We start from the raw sequence: 14,601 nt of genomic DNA on the forward strand, positions 1-14,601 counted from the left end.
TACGGAAGATCAAAGAAGATTGATTTCTTCTTCCAAATGTTTGTCACAGATGACTCTTTTTTTTACTTACCGAAGGTGTGGTCTATGTTATTTACCTTTTCGTAAACCTCAACACCAGTTAATGGAGTTGGTGGACCACTAGCCTCTTGGTGTCCATTAAAGGCTTTTTTCAACCTCCGGTAAGGATGATGACTTCTAAGAAACCTCTGATGCCGAAGATATATTGTTTTCCTTCCATGTTTCAATTGTTGAGAAGCAGTGTCTTCTTCGCATATTGGACATGCTTTATGACCCTTAACACTATAACCTGATAAGTTACCATATGCCGGAAAGTCATTGATGGTGCAAAATAACATGGCATGAAGCTTGAAAGTTTCATTAGCAAATCCGTCAAATACTTCAACACCCTGGTCCCACATTAACTTCAAATCTTCAATTAGAGGACTTAGATATACATCAATATCATTCCCTGACTGTTTCGGACCGGATATCATCATAGACAACATCATGTATTTTCGCTTCATGCACAATCCAGGAGGTAAGTTGTAAATAACTAGTAAAATAGGCTATGAACTGTGATTTGTACTCATATTACCAAACGGGTTCATTCCGTCTGTAGCTAAACCAAGTCAGATATTTCTTGATTCTTTACCAAACTCTGGAAACTCATCATCAAATTTCTTCCACTGAATAGAATCAGCTGGATGTCGGTACATGCCATCACATTTCCTCTCATCTACATGCCATCTAAGATTCTTAGCATCGTTTGGGTTTGCAAACAAACGCTTCATCCTTGGAATGATGGGAAGATACCACATAACCTTCATTGGGGGTCCATGCTTTTCTATATCTTCAATAGTATCATCATCTTGTTGTTTCAACTTATAACGTGATAACCCACACCTTGGACAACTTTTCAACAATTCAAAATCTTTCCGGTATAATATACAATCATTAGGACATGCATGTATCTTTTTATACTCTATACTCATTGGACAAAAAATCTTTTTGGCCTCATAATTACGATTAGGTAGAGTATTTCCCTCTGGAAGCATATCCTTCAACAACTAAAGCAATTCCGTGAAGCTTTTATCAGTTCATCCATTTATTGCCTTCAAATTCATCAATCTTAACACCGCCGACAACTGTGTGAAGTTAGCTGATCCAGGATACAATGGAGTCTCTGCATCGCTTGACATACTTCCATATCCATGCGCTTTTGCAAAAGACTTAGCTCCTACATCATGAATCATGTCCTTCAATCGATCATCATCTACATCATCGTGTACTGCTTCATCCATGGTGGACCCCACGTATTCTTCAGTTATGGAAACACGTGGTAAATTTAATAATTCACCATGACATGTCCAAGTTGTATAAGATCGAAGAAACCCATCACATAGCAAGTGCTCCCTCATTATATTAACATCCAGTATCCTTCCATTCAAACAATTAACGCATGGACACCTGATTTTTGCTCCATCATGACCACTATTAATCGCGTTACGTTGTGCAAATTGTATAAATTCTTCTACTCCTCTTTCATACTCCTCACTTATACGAATAGAATTCATCCAATTTCGATCCATTATATATTATGGAATGATTAGAATTTTTATATTAGTGTTCTATCTCACGCGTTTGTCGAGGGTCGAACACCCTCGAACTCAATACCAGAATGTATTATTGCTAAATATAACCTATAAAGTATCAATTAACTACTAACATATTATAAATTTTAATATAAATTACATAATACATAAAAAAAAAACAAATTCAAAATATAATAAGTACTAATAGTAAATAATATAAATTTTGAAAAATACAAATTATAATACATAAAAAACATACAAATTCAAAACATACAAAATATACAATAAATTATAATACATCAAAAAAATAATAAAAAATGCAAAAAAATATAATTTAAAACAACATACACCAACCTTTGTGCATGAACCAAAGTTGGTGGTGAAGAGTGGCAGGGGAGGAAGAGCAACAGCAGCGGCGGCAGCGGCAGCAACGAAAATAACGTTAACGGTACGAAGCAGCGACGGTGCCAATGTAACAGTTACCTTCGACCAACAATGCAAGAAACAAATTAGAAAGCCATTAAAAAGAATGATATTGTGATTGAAAGGAAGAAAGCGGATCAATGCAATCAGTATATACGTACCAACAATGCAATGAATAGCGAAAATGAAAGGGATGAACAACGCAAACGAAAAGGATGAACAGTGCAAACGAAAGGAAAAGAAAAAGAATACAAAAGTGGTGAGGCGCGTAAAAAAATTTAGGGTAAAAAGCATTTACAAATGCGGCTGTTTGTATAACCGCATTTGTAAATCAAATAGCTGCATTTGTAAATGCAATTAATTTCAAAAATGTCACCGCGTTTTTTACGAATGCGTTTAAGCACAAAGCTATTGATTTTGCTAATATGACAACTATTGATCATATCTGTTCAAGATCATACCGCTGCATGATTTTGCTCCTTGCATAAGAAACCCCCTAACTAGTTTAAACACATTATAGATAGGTACGACAATTTCATTTAACATTTATTATTACTTATACATTATATAATGTTATGTGTTATAACATGAAATCTTATTATTTCAGTGTTTATTCTAGATATAACATGTTGTGGGGAAGTGAAAACACACAAAAAACTCGGATGCACCTTAAGGTATTTAAAGTATAATTTTTTACTCACTTTAATGTGCCTCATTCATTCATTTAATAACATTTATTTTGACTTGCAGCACAATAGACAATCTAGAAATTATGAGTGCGGTTATTATGTTATGCAATGGGTGTTGACTACTGTGCGAGCTGAAATTGATAGATGTTGGGATCACATAATATTTGAATACAGAAACACTTTAAAATTTGGGATTTATTATTCATGCACTAATTTAAAAATATTTCAAATGTCACAATATTGCAATGACCCATAATCGCTAGACTCAGACGCTTTGGAGTATGTAAAGACAACATGGTCAAAATATTTTGTAACCATGTATTAGAAAACATAGAACTTTTTCATATATTATAAAACATTTTGTGGAATGTAATTTGTACTTAATTCATTGTATGTAGCTTCCATATTTAAATTATGAAATTATACTAAGAAGCTCAAACACTCCTCTTAAATGGCGTGTCGGTGTCGGATACTCGTATCGGACACCGACACTCATATGACACTTGTAGGACACATATCTGTGAAGTTTTCAATTCAAAAAGTATTTGTTGGATTTCTGACAATTCTAGTATGGTTTTAACAAAATCTTAATAAGGAAAAATACATTAATTTTCTAAAAGCTCAAACTTATTATATAAATTTTTATTATAATTATAAAAATAAGAAACAAATCATTTTGAACCAATAATGAAAAACATTTTTTTGCTCCAAAAAATAATTTGGAACATACTTGTGCACATAAATCTTTATTGTCAATTTATATTCATAATTATATAATATATAGATTTGTATCCCCGTGTCCTACATTTTAGAGATTATACGTATTTCCGTGTCCGCACTAGTGCAGAAAGGCAAAACGAGTGCGACTATTTTACATTTATAAGGGCGGCTATATAGCTGCACTTGATCAGCAGGCATTCTTAAATCAAAGATTTACAAGTGCGGCTATTTAGCCGCATTCGTAAATATGATTTATAAATGCGGCTATGGTAAATAGCCACATTCTTATTTAATTTAATTTTTTTAAAATTAAAACCCTAAACCCTAAGGCAACAATAGTGGTGGCAGCAACAACAACGGAGCAAATACGGCATTGCAAAAACCCAAACAATAGGCAATGAAGCAGTGGTGACCTTCGTCAATACAAGAAAACAAATAGATAAGAGAAACGAAAAAATATACATAAACCAATGGTGAAGAAGAAAGAGAACTCGAAACGAACTTAGAATGGCACAAAGAAGACAATGAAGGCTCATAGAAAACAAGAGGAAACACGAGAGCAAAAACAAAAGAGAAAATGAAGCGTCAGAGAACCCTTTGCCAATGCAAGAAAACAAACAAATAAGTGAAATGAAAAAAATTTATAAACCATTGGTGAAAAAGAGAAAATAAAATTGTCGCGGCGCAATGAGTACCTTAATCCCGCCAGTAGCTTATTGTGAATGGAAACCACGACGACCACAAAGAAACCTTCATTCGTTTAACCTGAAGATAATCTTTAATCTCGTTAGTAGCATGTTGCGAATGGCAATCACTAAGAAACCTTCATTCATATAACTTGAAACCCTAAAATGAAATCCATATAACATGAAAAATTAAACTCGCGAAGCAGAACAACAATGTGAAGAATTAAACTCACAAAACAGAACAACAATGTGAAGAATTAAACTCGAGAAACTTAACAACAATGTGAAAAATTAAACTCGTGAAACTCTCGACAATCTCAAAAACACTCATTCAGTTCAAACGAGTTTGAAATTGAGATGATATCCAGCACAGACCTGCAGCATCTCGTTCTCCAACTCCGCTTGCTACACCTCTAGAGCGTTAAATTCGTTCACGATCTCCGACACTGTGTTCATTCTCGTGTCCCTGGGAGCGGGAGGCGGAGGATGGCGTGGAGGTGGGAGGAGCGAAGGGAGGGGCAGGGAAGAGGGAAATCAGAAACCATTGTTCAGGGGAAACTGAAGAGGATACTGATAAAATATTAAGAAAATGAAAAATAAAATAAATTTTAAAGTAAATTTAAATTATTTCCCTGGGGTTTGAAAATAAACCTTTGTAAGTTAATAGAGGTTTAAAAATAAACCTTTGCAAGTTAATGGATTTTTTTTAATCTCTAAATAAAATTAAAAATTATTGTTGAATTATAATAATCCTATCAAAATCAAATTTTCTTAATAATGATTGGTGTGAAAATTTTGTATATAATATTTATTTAGATATATATACAGTTATTAAATAAAAAATGATATAATATTTTTATAAACGTATTAAAAATACAATTAATAATATTTAATTTATGATAATTTTTACTATTATTTAATGAGATTTTATAATAAATCTTTGAAACTTAACGGAGGTTAAAAACCTCAGCTATTTTGCATAGATTTTAAAATAAACCTTTGGAAATTAACTAAGGTTAAAAAAAACCTTCGTTATTTTTCGAAGGTTTTAAAATAAAACTTTGGAAATCAACGAAGGTTAAAAAAAACTCTTTTATTTTGCGGAGGTTTTAAAATAAACCATTGGAAATTAACGAAGGTTAAAAAAACCTCCGCTATTTTTGTGGAGGTTTCAAAATAAACCTTTGAAAATTAACGAAGGTTAAAAAAACCTCCGTTATTTTGTTGAGATTTTTTAATGAACCTTTGGAATTTAACTAAGGTTAAAAAAATTACGTTATTTTATTGAGGTTTTAGAGAAAAACTCCATTAATTAAATCAATTTCTAAGGTTATATTAACCTCCGCTAAATAACCTCTATTAAAACCTCTTTTTCTTGTAGTGATATATATATATATATATATATATATACACTGTAATTCTGTGTAAAATATCAAATTTCCATAACAATAATGCATATAATATCTATGTAGTACAGACATTGACATTGACACGGACACTGATACGACACGGACACGACACTAGCACAAAATGTATAAACAACGACTATTTAATTAATGTGGTTTTAGGGTTAGCCGCTGTTACGAATGCGGCTATTTGTCATAGCTGCATTCTTAAATCAAAACACATGATTTACGAATGCGGCTATTTTGTGGTTTGATTTTGTCTTCTGATAATTGGTATGAATATGAATAGTTTAGGTTTTGTTCCGATTTCATTCTAATTGCCAACTAATGGATTCTCCAACTTGATTATTTCATTTTTGACACCGTGAAATTATTATATAGAATAGTGGAAGTGTGAGTCAGTGAATGAGCTGCACGAGGTTAGAAAACTGTCCAATTATGAAATCCCTTCACTCTCCCATCCATTTGCTCTTCTTCTATATGTTCATAATCTTCCTCCTCTGAGGTAGCTTAGTGGTCTTGGTTGGTTTCAGATTCGGATTATTTTAGTTGTGGTGATGGTGGTGGGGCATGGATGGTAATGTGCAAAGGTATATGTGATGATGAACATTGAAGCATCTGTTCTTCATCTCTCTACTTGCTTTTTTTCTGAACAACCTTTGAATGTGTTGCACTTGTAATAGCCCCTGCATAATTGTAGAAAAACCAAACTTATGGATGTAGCAAAAGTTTAGTAGATAAACCTATTTAGCACTAAAGCAGAATTAGCTTGTTTTCAAAATAATTAATGTGAAAGTAATTTGACACTTACATCAGTAGTTTCTGTTAATTTATATAAACCCTTTGTTATAATTGTACTGTGGTGTTTTGAAGTTCTATTGACAAAACTTTTCTTTGATTATAGTGATTTAACTATTATAAAATTTTATTTATTAGAAAATGCACTTTAACCATTTCAGTATATAAAATGAATTTCACATTTTATTGCAATCTTACTAAATTTGGAATAATAATTTTGATTGAACAGGTCCTAATATTAATAGTCACCAATTAAGAGTCATTTTCCAACACCCAAATCAAATTAAATATTTTAGTAAAGTGAGAGTTGAACAAGGTTTTTAGCAATATAATAAATAAGTAAAGAATACACATCATTATTGATTTCCTTTAAAGGAAAAAATAGTGGGAAAAGCATGCCTCGTAGATTTAGAATCAACGAGTACCAATTGCCATCAATTTTTGAAATACAGCTGCAATTATAGGCTCAAATCCAATTCGTAAATTTGATCTTAATACATAAAATAAATAAAGAAATTTTTGCTACTATTTGGAGAGAAAGAGTAATTAGAGAAGAGGGGTGACCTTAGTTTAAAGATACTGTAGCTGAATATTATTGTTTTGATTACTATTTCTATCTTTAAAGTTACAGTTGGATGAACAAAATAAAAGATACCAAGAACGTGAAAAAAAAAATTGTGACAATAATGAATTTTTTCTTTTAAAATTATCAAGGTCAATTGCTTCTTGAGTTGACTATGTTCAATCCTTCATCGATAATGTTTAAAAAATTTAAATAACTTGTTTTATTTTTTAGATTTACATTTCTAATTGTTATATGTTTATATTATAGGTTTCTTATCAAGGAAGTGTGCCAACAAATTCTGGACATCAAGAAGAGCATAGGTGATTGTTGAAGAATTTAGTATAATATGGAAATGATTTTTTACCTATTTTGTGCTTTGTGAGCAATATGTTATGTTTTCATTTGTAATACTTCATAGTATTATTCGTCTTATATTGCTTTCTCGTAATTGTTTAACTCATATTTTGTGTTTAGATTTGAATTTCAATGTGTTTACTTGATATATTTTTATCAATATTTTGATATATCTTGTCAATTGATGAATGTTATATCCATTTATTTGTTTTTATTATTGAAAAAATACTTTAACACACATAGATAAATAAATACAATAGATGTAAATATTTGTGGTTAAAAAATCACATGAATGTCTAAATGATAAATGAATAAAAAAACAATTTTTCATAGTTTTGAAACTTATGGTATTGTTTATGAAGGTTCTCAAACATTTTACGGAGGTTTTGAAACCTATGATATTTTACGGAGGTTTTAAAACCCATGGTATCTTATAGAGGTTCTGAAACCCATGTTATTTTACGGAGGTTCTAAAACCTGTGGTATGTTACGGAGGTTTTGAAACCCATGTTATTTTACAGAGATTTTGAAACTCATGGTATTTTATGGAGGTTTGGAAACCCATGGTATTTACACAAGGGTTCTGAAAGGCTTTTCCTGAGGTTTAAAAAAACCCTGGGGATGTTCCCCAGGGATGGTTTAGCGGGGGAAACTGCAACCCTGGATAAATGACTTAATGGAGGTTTTAACCCTGGGTAATGTAAAAATAAACTTCCGTTAAAACCATTTTTTCTTGTAGTATATATATATATATATATATATATATATATAATAATCCAACATTTCTTTTTAAAAAAATACATTTATAACGATGATTCTCCTGACCGTCTTCAAAAAAGTAAAAAAAAAAATTAAATGTCCCCTCTTTATTTCTCATAATAGTGACAGTTTCCTACACGAGTCGTTATAATTCTTTATAACGACGATTTAGTTATAATCTACTAATTTATAACGATACCCAAAATAAAGACAGTTTCCCACAATAGTGTTGAAATTAGGATTAATTAATAGGTGTTATTAATAAAGACATATTTGGATTCACTACAAGAAATTGTCCATTTACATATCGATTATTACATACGAATCTGAATCCGTACGTAGAGTGAGCATTACATACAGATTTAATTTAGTATGTAAATAGATATTTTTTCGTATCTAAGAATAAAAGTGATTACATACAAATTTTTTCGTATATAAGAATAAAAGTGATTACATATAGATTTTTTTGTATGTAAATCAAAAGTGATTACATACGAATATTTACATATGAATTTAATTCAGTATGTAAATAGACGTTATATACAAATTTTTTTGTGTGTAAGCCAAAAGTGATTACATACGGATTCAATCAGTATGTAATTTTGACGCCATAAAACGAGAATAATTACATACGGATTGTATCTTATATAAAGTATTACATACAAAATATTTTTAATAATTGTAATAATAATAATATTGATATTAATATTTTTATTAATATTAATATTAATAATAACAATATTAATATTATTATTATGATAATATTATTATCAATATTATTAGTAATAATATTATTAATATTATTAATGATATTAATAATATAAATGATATTAATAATATTTATATTATAAATGATATTAATAATATAAATTATATTAATAATATAAATTATATTAATAATAAGTATAATAAAAATTATAATAAGACAAAAGAACTTGGTGTAGTGATTAAAATGCTTTTGATTACTTCCTAGAAATTATTATGTTTTATTATTAAATTTAATAGAAAAATGAATTGAATAATTTTTTATAAATAACCTCTTACCAATATTTTGAATAAGAAAATGTCCTAGGAATTAATATGTTTTATTATTAAATTTAATAGAAAAGTGAACTGAATAATGTTACATGTCCTTCCTTTGAGTAATTAACGAAAAGATTAATGAGTGTCTCGAGTGTTAACTTATTTGGAAGCAATAGAAGAAGAGTAGATGGAAAGATTGGTTGGGAGGGAGAAGCATGAAGACATAAAATGGAGAGATTTGAGAATAATTTTATTGAAATAAAAAGGAAAAAAGAGAGAGGGAGAAATAGAGGTGGATGGTAAGAAGAACTAAGGCATGGGGTGGATGAATCTAGTGAGTGCCGTTTCCATCTGAGACCATTTCTGATCCAAAGTGCCAATGTATCCAATAGACATCCGGATGAGGCCTGGGGAGATGCCGGCAAGCTTCTGTTCCTCCGCAGTCATCTCACTGCTAGTGCTGCTTCCGGAGCAGGACATGAGGGTCTCGTAATACCCCAGGCTCACGGCCATGAATCCAAACTGAACATCGTTTTGCAGCTGACTCATCAACTGGTTAGCCCTATCCACCGTTTCCATGTCTATGCAGAGAAGCCCCCCGTACCCGTACTCCATGTTGGCCATTGATTTCAGGAGTTGGTGCTGCGGGTGCTCTTCCAGTCCTGGGTAGATCACCTTCACTCCCAGTTTCTTCAGCCTCGTCGCGAACACCAACGCTCTGTGGCTGTGCTCCTTCATCCGAAGGCCCAGGTGAGGAATTCTCTCCGACAATTCGAACGCCACCTTCGCGTTCATCGTCGGACCCAGCAGCATCAGAGCCCCTTGGTGAAGGTCCATCATCGAATTCACCAGACTCGCCGGTCCGCACACAGCCCCTGTCAATTACAATATTTCATTCTCAGTATACCAAACCCTCCATGCAAATGCACGCACTCAAATCACTACAAGACAACAAATAAAGCAAGGAGGAAAGGGACCTGCAATAATGTCAGCACCGCCGCTGATAAACTTCGAGATGCTGTGAACCACCACGTCAGCGCCGAGACGGGCGGGAGAGATCACCATGGGAGCGAAGGTGTTGTCCACCACCACGGTCAGGCCCTTCGCGTGTCCCACGCGGCAGAGTTCGGGAATGTTGGCCACCTTCAGGCTGGGATTGGCCACGGACTCGAAGTACAGCACCTTCGTCTTCCCTTCCACGATGGCGCTCTCCACGCTCTCCAAATCGTCTATGTCCACGAAGGTCGTGTTGATGTTGGATGTCCTGGGGAAGAAATGCGAGAGCAGGGCGTGGGTTCCGCCGTAGAGCGTGTTGGACGCCACAACGTGTCCGCCGGAGCTGCACAGCTGGAAGAGCACCGAGGAGATGGCGGACATGCCGCTGGCGGTGCAGTAGGCGGCCTCGGTGCCTTCCATGGCTGCCATCAGGCGGCCAAGTTTCAGCACTGTCGGGTTGAAGTGGCGGCTGTAGATGAAGAAGTCGCGGTCAGGGCCCAGCTCACCAGCGAACATTCGGCGGAGGGTCTCCGGCTCCATGACCGTGAACGTGGCGGAGGCCTCTATGGACATGTTGACGCCGCCGTGCTCCCCGAACTCATGACGCGTGAGGGCCAATGCGGCGGCGGGGTCCATGTCGCGTGCCGCGTTCTTCCTCTTAGGATCGCCGTCCGCAATGACGTCGAGGGCGCCGCTGCGCTTCCTGTTGATGAATGCGTTTTCGGCCATGAGGATCGGAAACGGATATAGAGAGAGAAAGAGAGATTGGATTAGGAGAAAAAAGATAGATTGTAGAGAGGAAGGGCATGACTCCCCTCTCTATTTATATCTTACATCGATATCCTTCCATCCCTTTCCATCGCATTCGCTGCACCTGGACGTGATATTTGCCCATGTCATTAACCTTCTTCTAATATTAGTCTTAATTCAGTTACAATAAATACCCTTTAACCCCTAATTAATGCTCCTCGAAAACATAACATAACGTATTAAAACCTATGTTGGACACATATAGATATATAGATTGATATGAAGATAAGTATAATCTCTTTAAATATAAAATACGAATCTATATATTATATAATTATAAATTATATAATATGATAATTAATATTTATGTGTATAAGGAAGTTTCAAATTTTTAATGATTAATTCAAAAGAATTTATTTTTTATTTCTATAATCATAATAAAAATTTATATAACAAATTTAAATTTTTAGAAAATTATTGTATTTATCTTTTTTTAAATTCTCTTAAAATTGTGAAAGAATTTTCAGAATTCCAACAAATATTTTTTGAATTGAACACTCCACCAATAAATATTTTATGAGTGTCAACATTGATACGTGTGTCCAAACTCATCATCTAAAAAATATATTTTATAGATTAAAACAAACAAAATTGATATCATGAAGATAGATAATGATATTGTTACAACTCAATTTTTTTATACAATAATATTACAACTCTTAATATTATTATTTATATATTTTTTATATTATTTAATTACAAACTTACTTTTAATTATATATATTTATTTTTAAAATTCCTACGAGTTTTATACAATTTTAAGGAGTTTCAAAACATCGTTTTGCTATGAAGATACAGCAATGAAGATAAGAACACGTTTTTATTTGGGAAGAAAAATGGGTAAGAAATGGCATAGTTTGATTTGATAAGGTTATATGCGTGGAAATTCAGTGGATACGAGTGGGGCCACCACACTAAAGCTTATCAAATCTTCCAGCAATTCAACATTTTGACCAGTCAACCAATATTATCTCAAGGTGATTGACAACTCACATTTTTCATCCGATGATAAAATTTCCAATATTATTATTTTCATATTTTTTATATTATTTAATTCAAAACTTATTCTTTATTAATATATTTATTTTTAAACACTTTACTGTATCTAACTCTGTAAATTATCTAAATATCATTTTTCTGTCTAACAAATACGCTTCACTTCCACGATTTTAAAAATAAAATAAAATTTCTTAACTACTCACTACAAGAAAAATCTAATTTATTTACGGACAAAAATCGTATATAATATTGACGTCGGTAATTTACCTACGAATGCTATGTCCTGAAAACGAAAACAGTATTATCCACCAACTACAGTCCGTAGGTAATACCCACGGATTCGAAGTTCGTAGATAATGTTAATATACTTTATTTTTAAAATTTTAATTATTATTTGAATATTTTTTTATTTATTTTCACATAAATATCCATAGAAACTTTAACCATTACATCAGTCAAGTTTTATTGTCATATGATTATTTTTATATTTATGAGTATGATTATCAAATATTAATATAATTAATAAAATAAAAATTAATAACATTCTTCATATATTTAATATCATTATTATTAATATTATTAATATTGTTAAATATTATTAATATTATTACTATTATTACTATTATTAATATTATTAATATTAATAATATTATTAAATATTATAAAGATTATTAAATATTATTAATGTTTATTAAATATTATTAATATTATTTAATATTATTAATATTATTAAATATTATTAATATTATTAAATATTATTAATATTATTAAATATTATTAATATTATTAATATTATTAATATTATTAATATTATTAAATATTATTAATATTATTAATATTATTAATATTATTAATATTATTAAATATTATTAACCTTATTAAATATTATTAACCTTATTAAATATTATTAACCTTATTAAATATTATTAACCTTATTAAATATTATTAATATTATTAAATATTTTTAATATTATTAAATATTATTAATATTATTAAATATTATTAACCTTATTAAATATTATTAAATATTATTAATATTATTAAATATTATTAATATTAATAATATTATTAAATATTATTAAATATTATTAATAATATTATTAAATATTAATAATATTATTAAATATTATTAATAATATTATTAAATATTATTAATAATATTATTAAATATTATTAATAATATTATTAAATATTATTAATAATATTATTAAATATTATTAAATATAATTAATATTATTAAATATTATTAAATATAATTAATATTATTAAATATTATTAAATATTATTAATATTATTAAATATTATTAAGTATTATTAATATTATTAAATATTATTAATATTATTAAGTATTATTAAAATATTATTAAATATTATTAATATTATAAAGTATTATTAATATTATAAAGTATTATTAATATTATTAAATATTATTAATATTATAAAGTATTATTAATATTATTAATATTATTAATATTATAAAGTATTATTAATATTATTAAATATTATTAATATTATTAAGTATTATTAATATTATTAAATATTATTAATATTTTTAAGTATTATTAATATTATTAAATATTATTAATATTATTAATATTATTTAATATGATTAATATTATAAATATTTATTAATATTATGAAATATTTATTAATATTATTAAATATTTATTAATATGATTAAATATTTATTAATGTTAATAAATATTATAAATAGTGTAATATTATTAATATTATAAATAATGTTAATTTATATATATTTTTATTAATAGTATTTAAATTATTAATGTTATTATTACTGATATTATTAATTTTGTTATATTACTAATATCATTAATATTATTATTATTATTAATATTATTTATATTTTTAATATAATACTAATTATATTATTTAAATTATTATATTAATATTAATAATATGTATAAATTAGTTATGATTATTATTATTTATGAATATGAATTATGATTTTTCATATTATATTAATATTTTTAATATTTTATATATAATTATTATGATAATAGTTAGTAGGTAATAGAGATTAGTGGGTGATAATTCGTAGGTAATAGAGATTCGTGAGTAATAGTTGGTAGGTAATAGAGATCCGTTGATAAAAGTTGGTAGGTAATAAGATCCGTAGGTAATAGTTGGTAGGTAATGTTGAATTTACCTACGGATTCAGAATTCGTGGGTAATAGTTGGTAGGTAATGCTGAATTTACCTACGAATTCAGAATCTGTAAGTAATGTCCATAGATAATGTTGTTCGTAGGTAATATTCGTAGGTAATGCTGAATTTACCTACGAACTCAGATCCGTGGGTAAAAATCTGTAGATAATACTATTTTTTTTTATAATGACTTATATTTGGAATTAAAATACACAATATATATATATATATATATATATAAAAATATTTTTTTTCACTGTTACATTATCACGTAATGTATACAAAATAAAAATCTTATAACTTCTTTATGGTCTCAATGATCATAATTAAAATTCTTAAAAATGTAATGATTAACGTTTTCTTATGAGAATTAATGGTATTAATGTATGTTATCCTAATTTTCAAAACAAAATATTAGAGTTATTATCGACGGCGAGTCGACAATTTAATTATAGCACTAGTGTTATAGTGTGTGTCCTTTCCTGTACACAATAAAAAGTTTTTCAATTTCAATTTTCATATATTTATTATGGAAAAGATTAAGCTATACTTAAAAGAATATTAATTTAATGATTCCGGTGTAGAATTAACCACACGGAGAAATTTAAGTAAATT

At 29.3% G+C, this 14,601-nt stretch overlaps 1 protein-coding gene across 1 annotated transcript; it reads right to left on the minus strand.

Moving 5' to 3' along the window:
• Positions 1–9,244: 9,244 nt before the first annotated feature.
• Positions 9,245–10,923, minus strand: LOC137830932 (methionine gamma-lyase-like). The gene is made up of 2 exons (XM_068638346.1): positions 9,993–10,923; positions 9,245–9,890 (listed from the first exon to the last, which is right to left on the minus strand). The coding sequence occupies exons 1-2, from the start codon at positions 10,738–10,740 to the stop codon at positions 9,325–9,327; spliced, it is 1,314 nt and encodes a 437-aa protein (XP_068494447.1). The 5' UTR covers positions 10,741–10,923; the 3' UTR covers positions 9,245–9,324.
• Between the last annotated feature and the right edge of the window lie 3,678 nt (positions 10,924–14,601).

The sequence above is a fragment of the Phaseolus vulgaris genome, chromosome 6 (assembly GCF_000499845.2).
Source record: "Phaseolus vulgaris cultivar G19833 chromosome 6, P. vulgaris v2.0, whole genome shotgun sequence".
NCBI classification, from domain to species: domain Eukaryota; kingdom Viridiplantae; phylum Streptophyta; class Magnoliopsida; order Fabales; family Fabaceae; genus Phaseolus; species Phaseolus vulgaris.

Excerpts from the sequence above, each read along its gene's own strand:
- LOC137830932 (XM_068638346.1), bottom strand. The coding sequence starts at position 10,740 with ATGGCCGAAAACGCATTCATCAACAGGAAGCGCAGCGGCGCCCTCGAC. Across the intron at positions 9,891-9,992 it reads CGGTGCTGACATTATTGCAG|GGGCTGTGTGCGGACCGGCG; the intron begins GTCCCTTTCCTC and ends TGTAATTGACAG.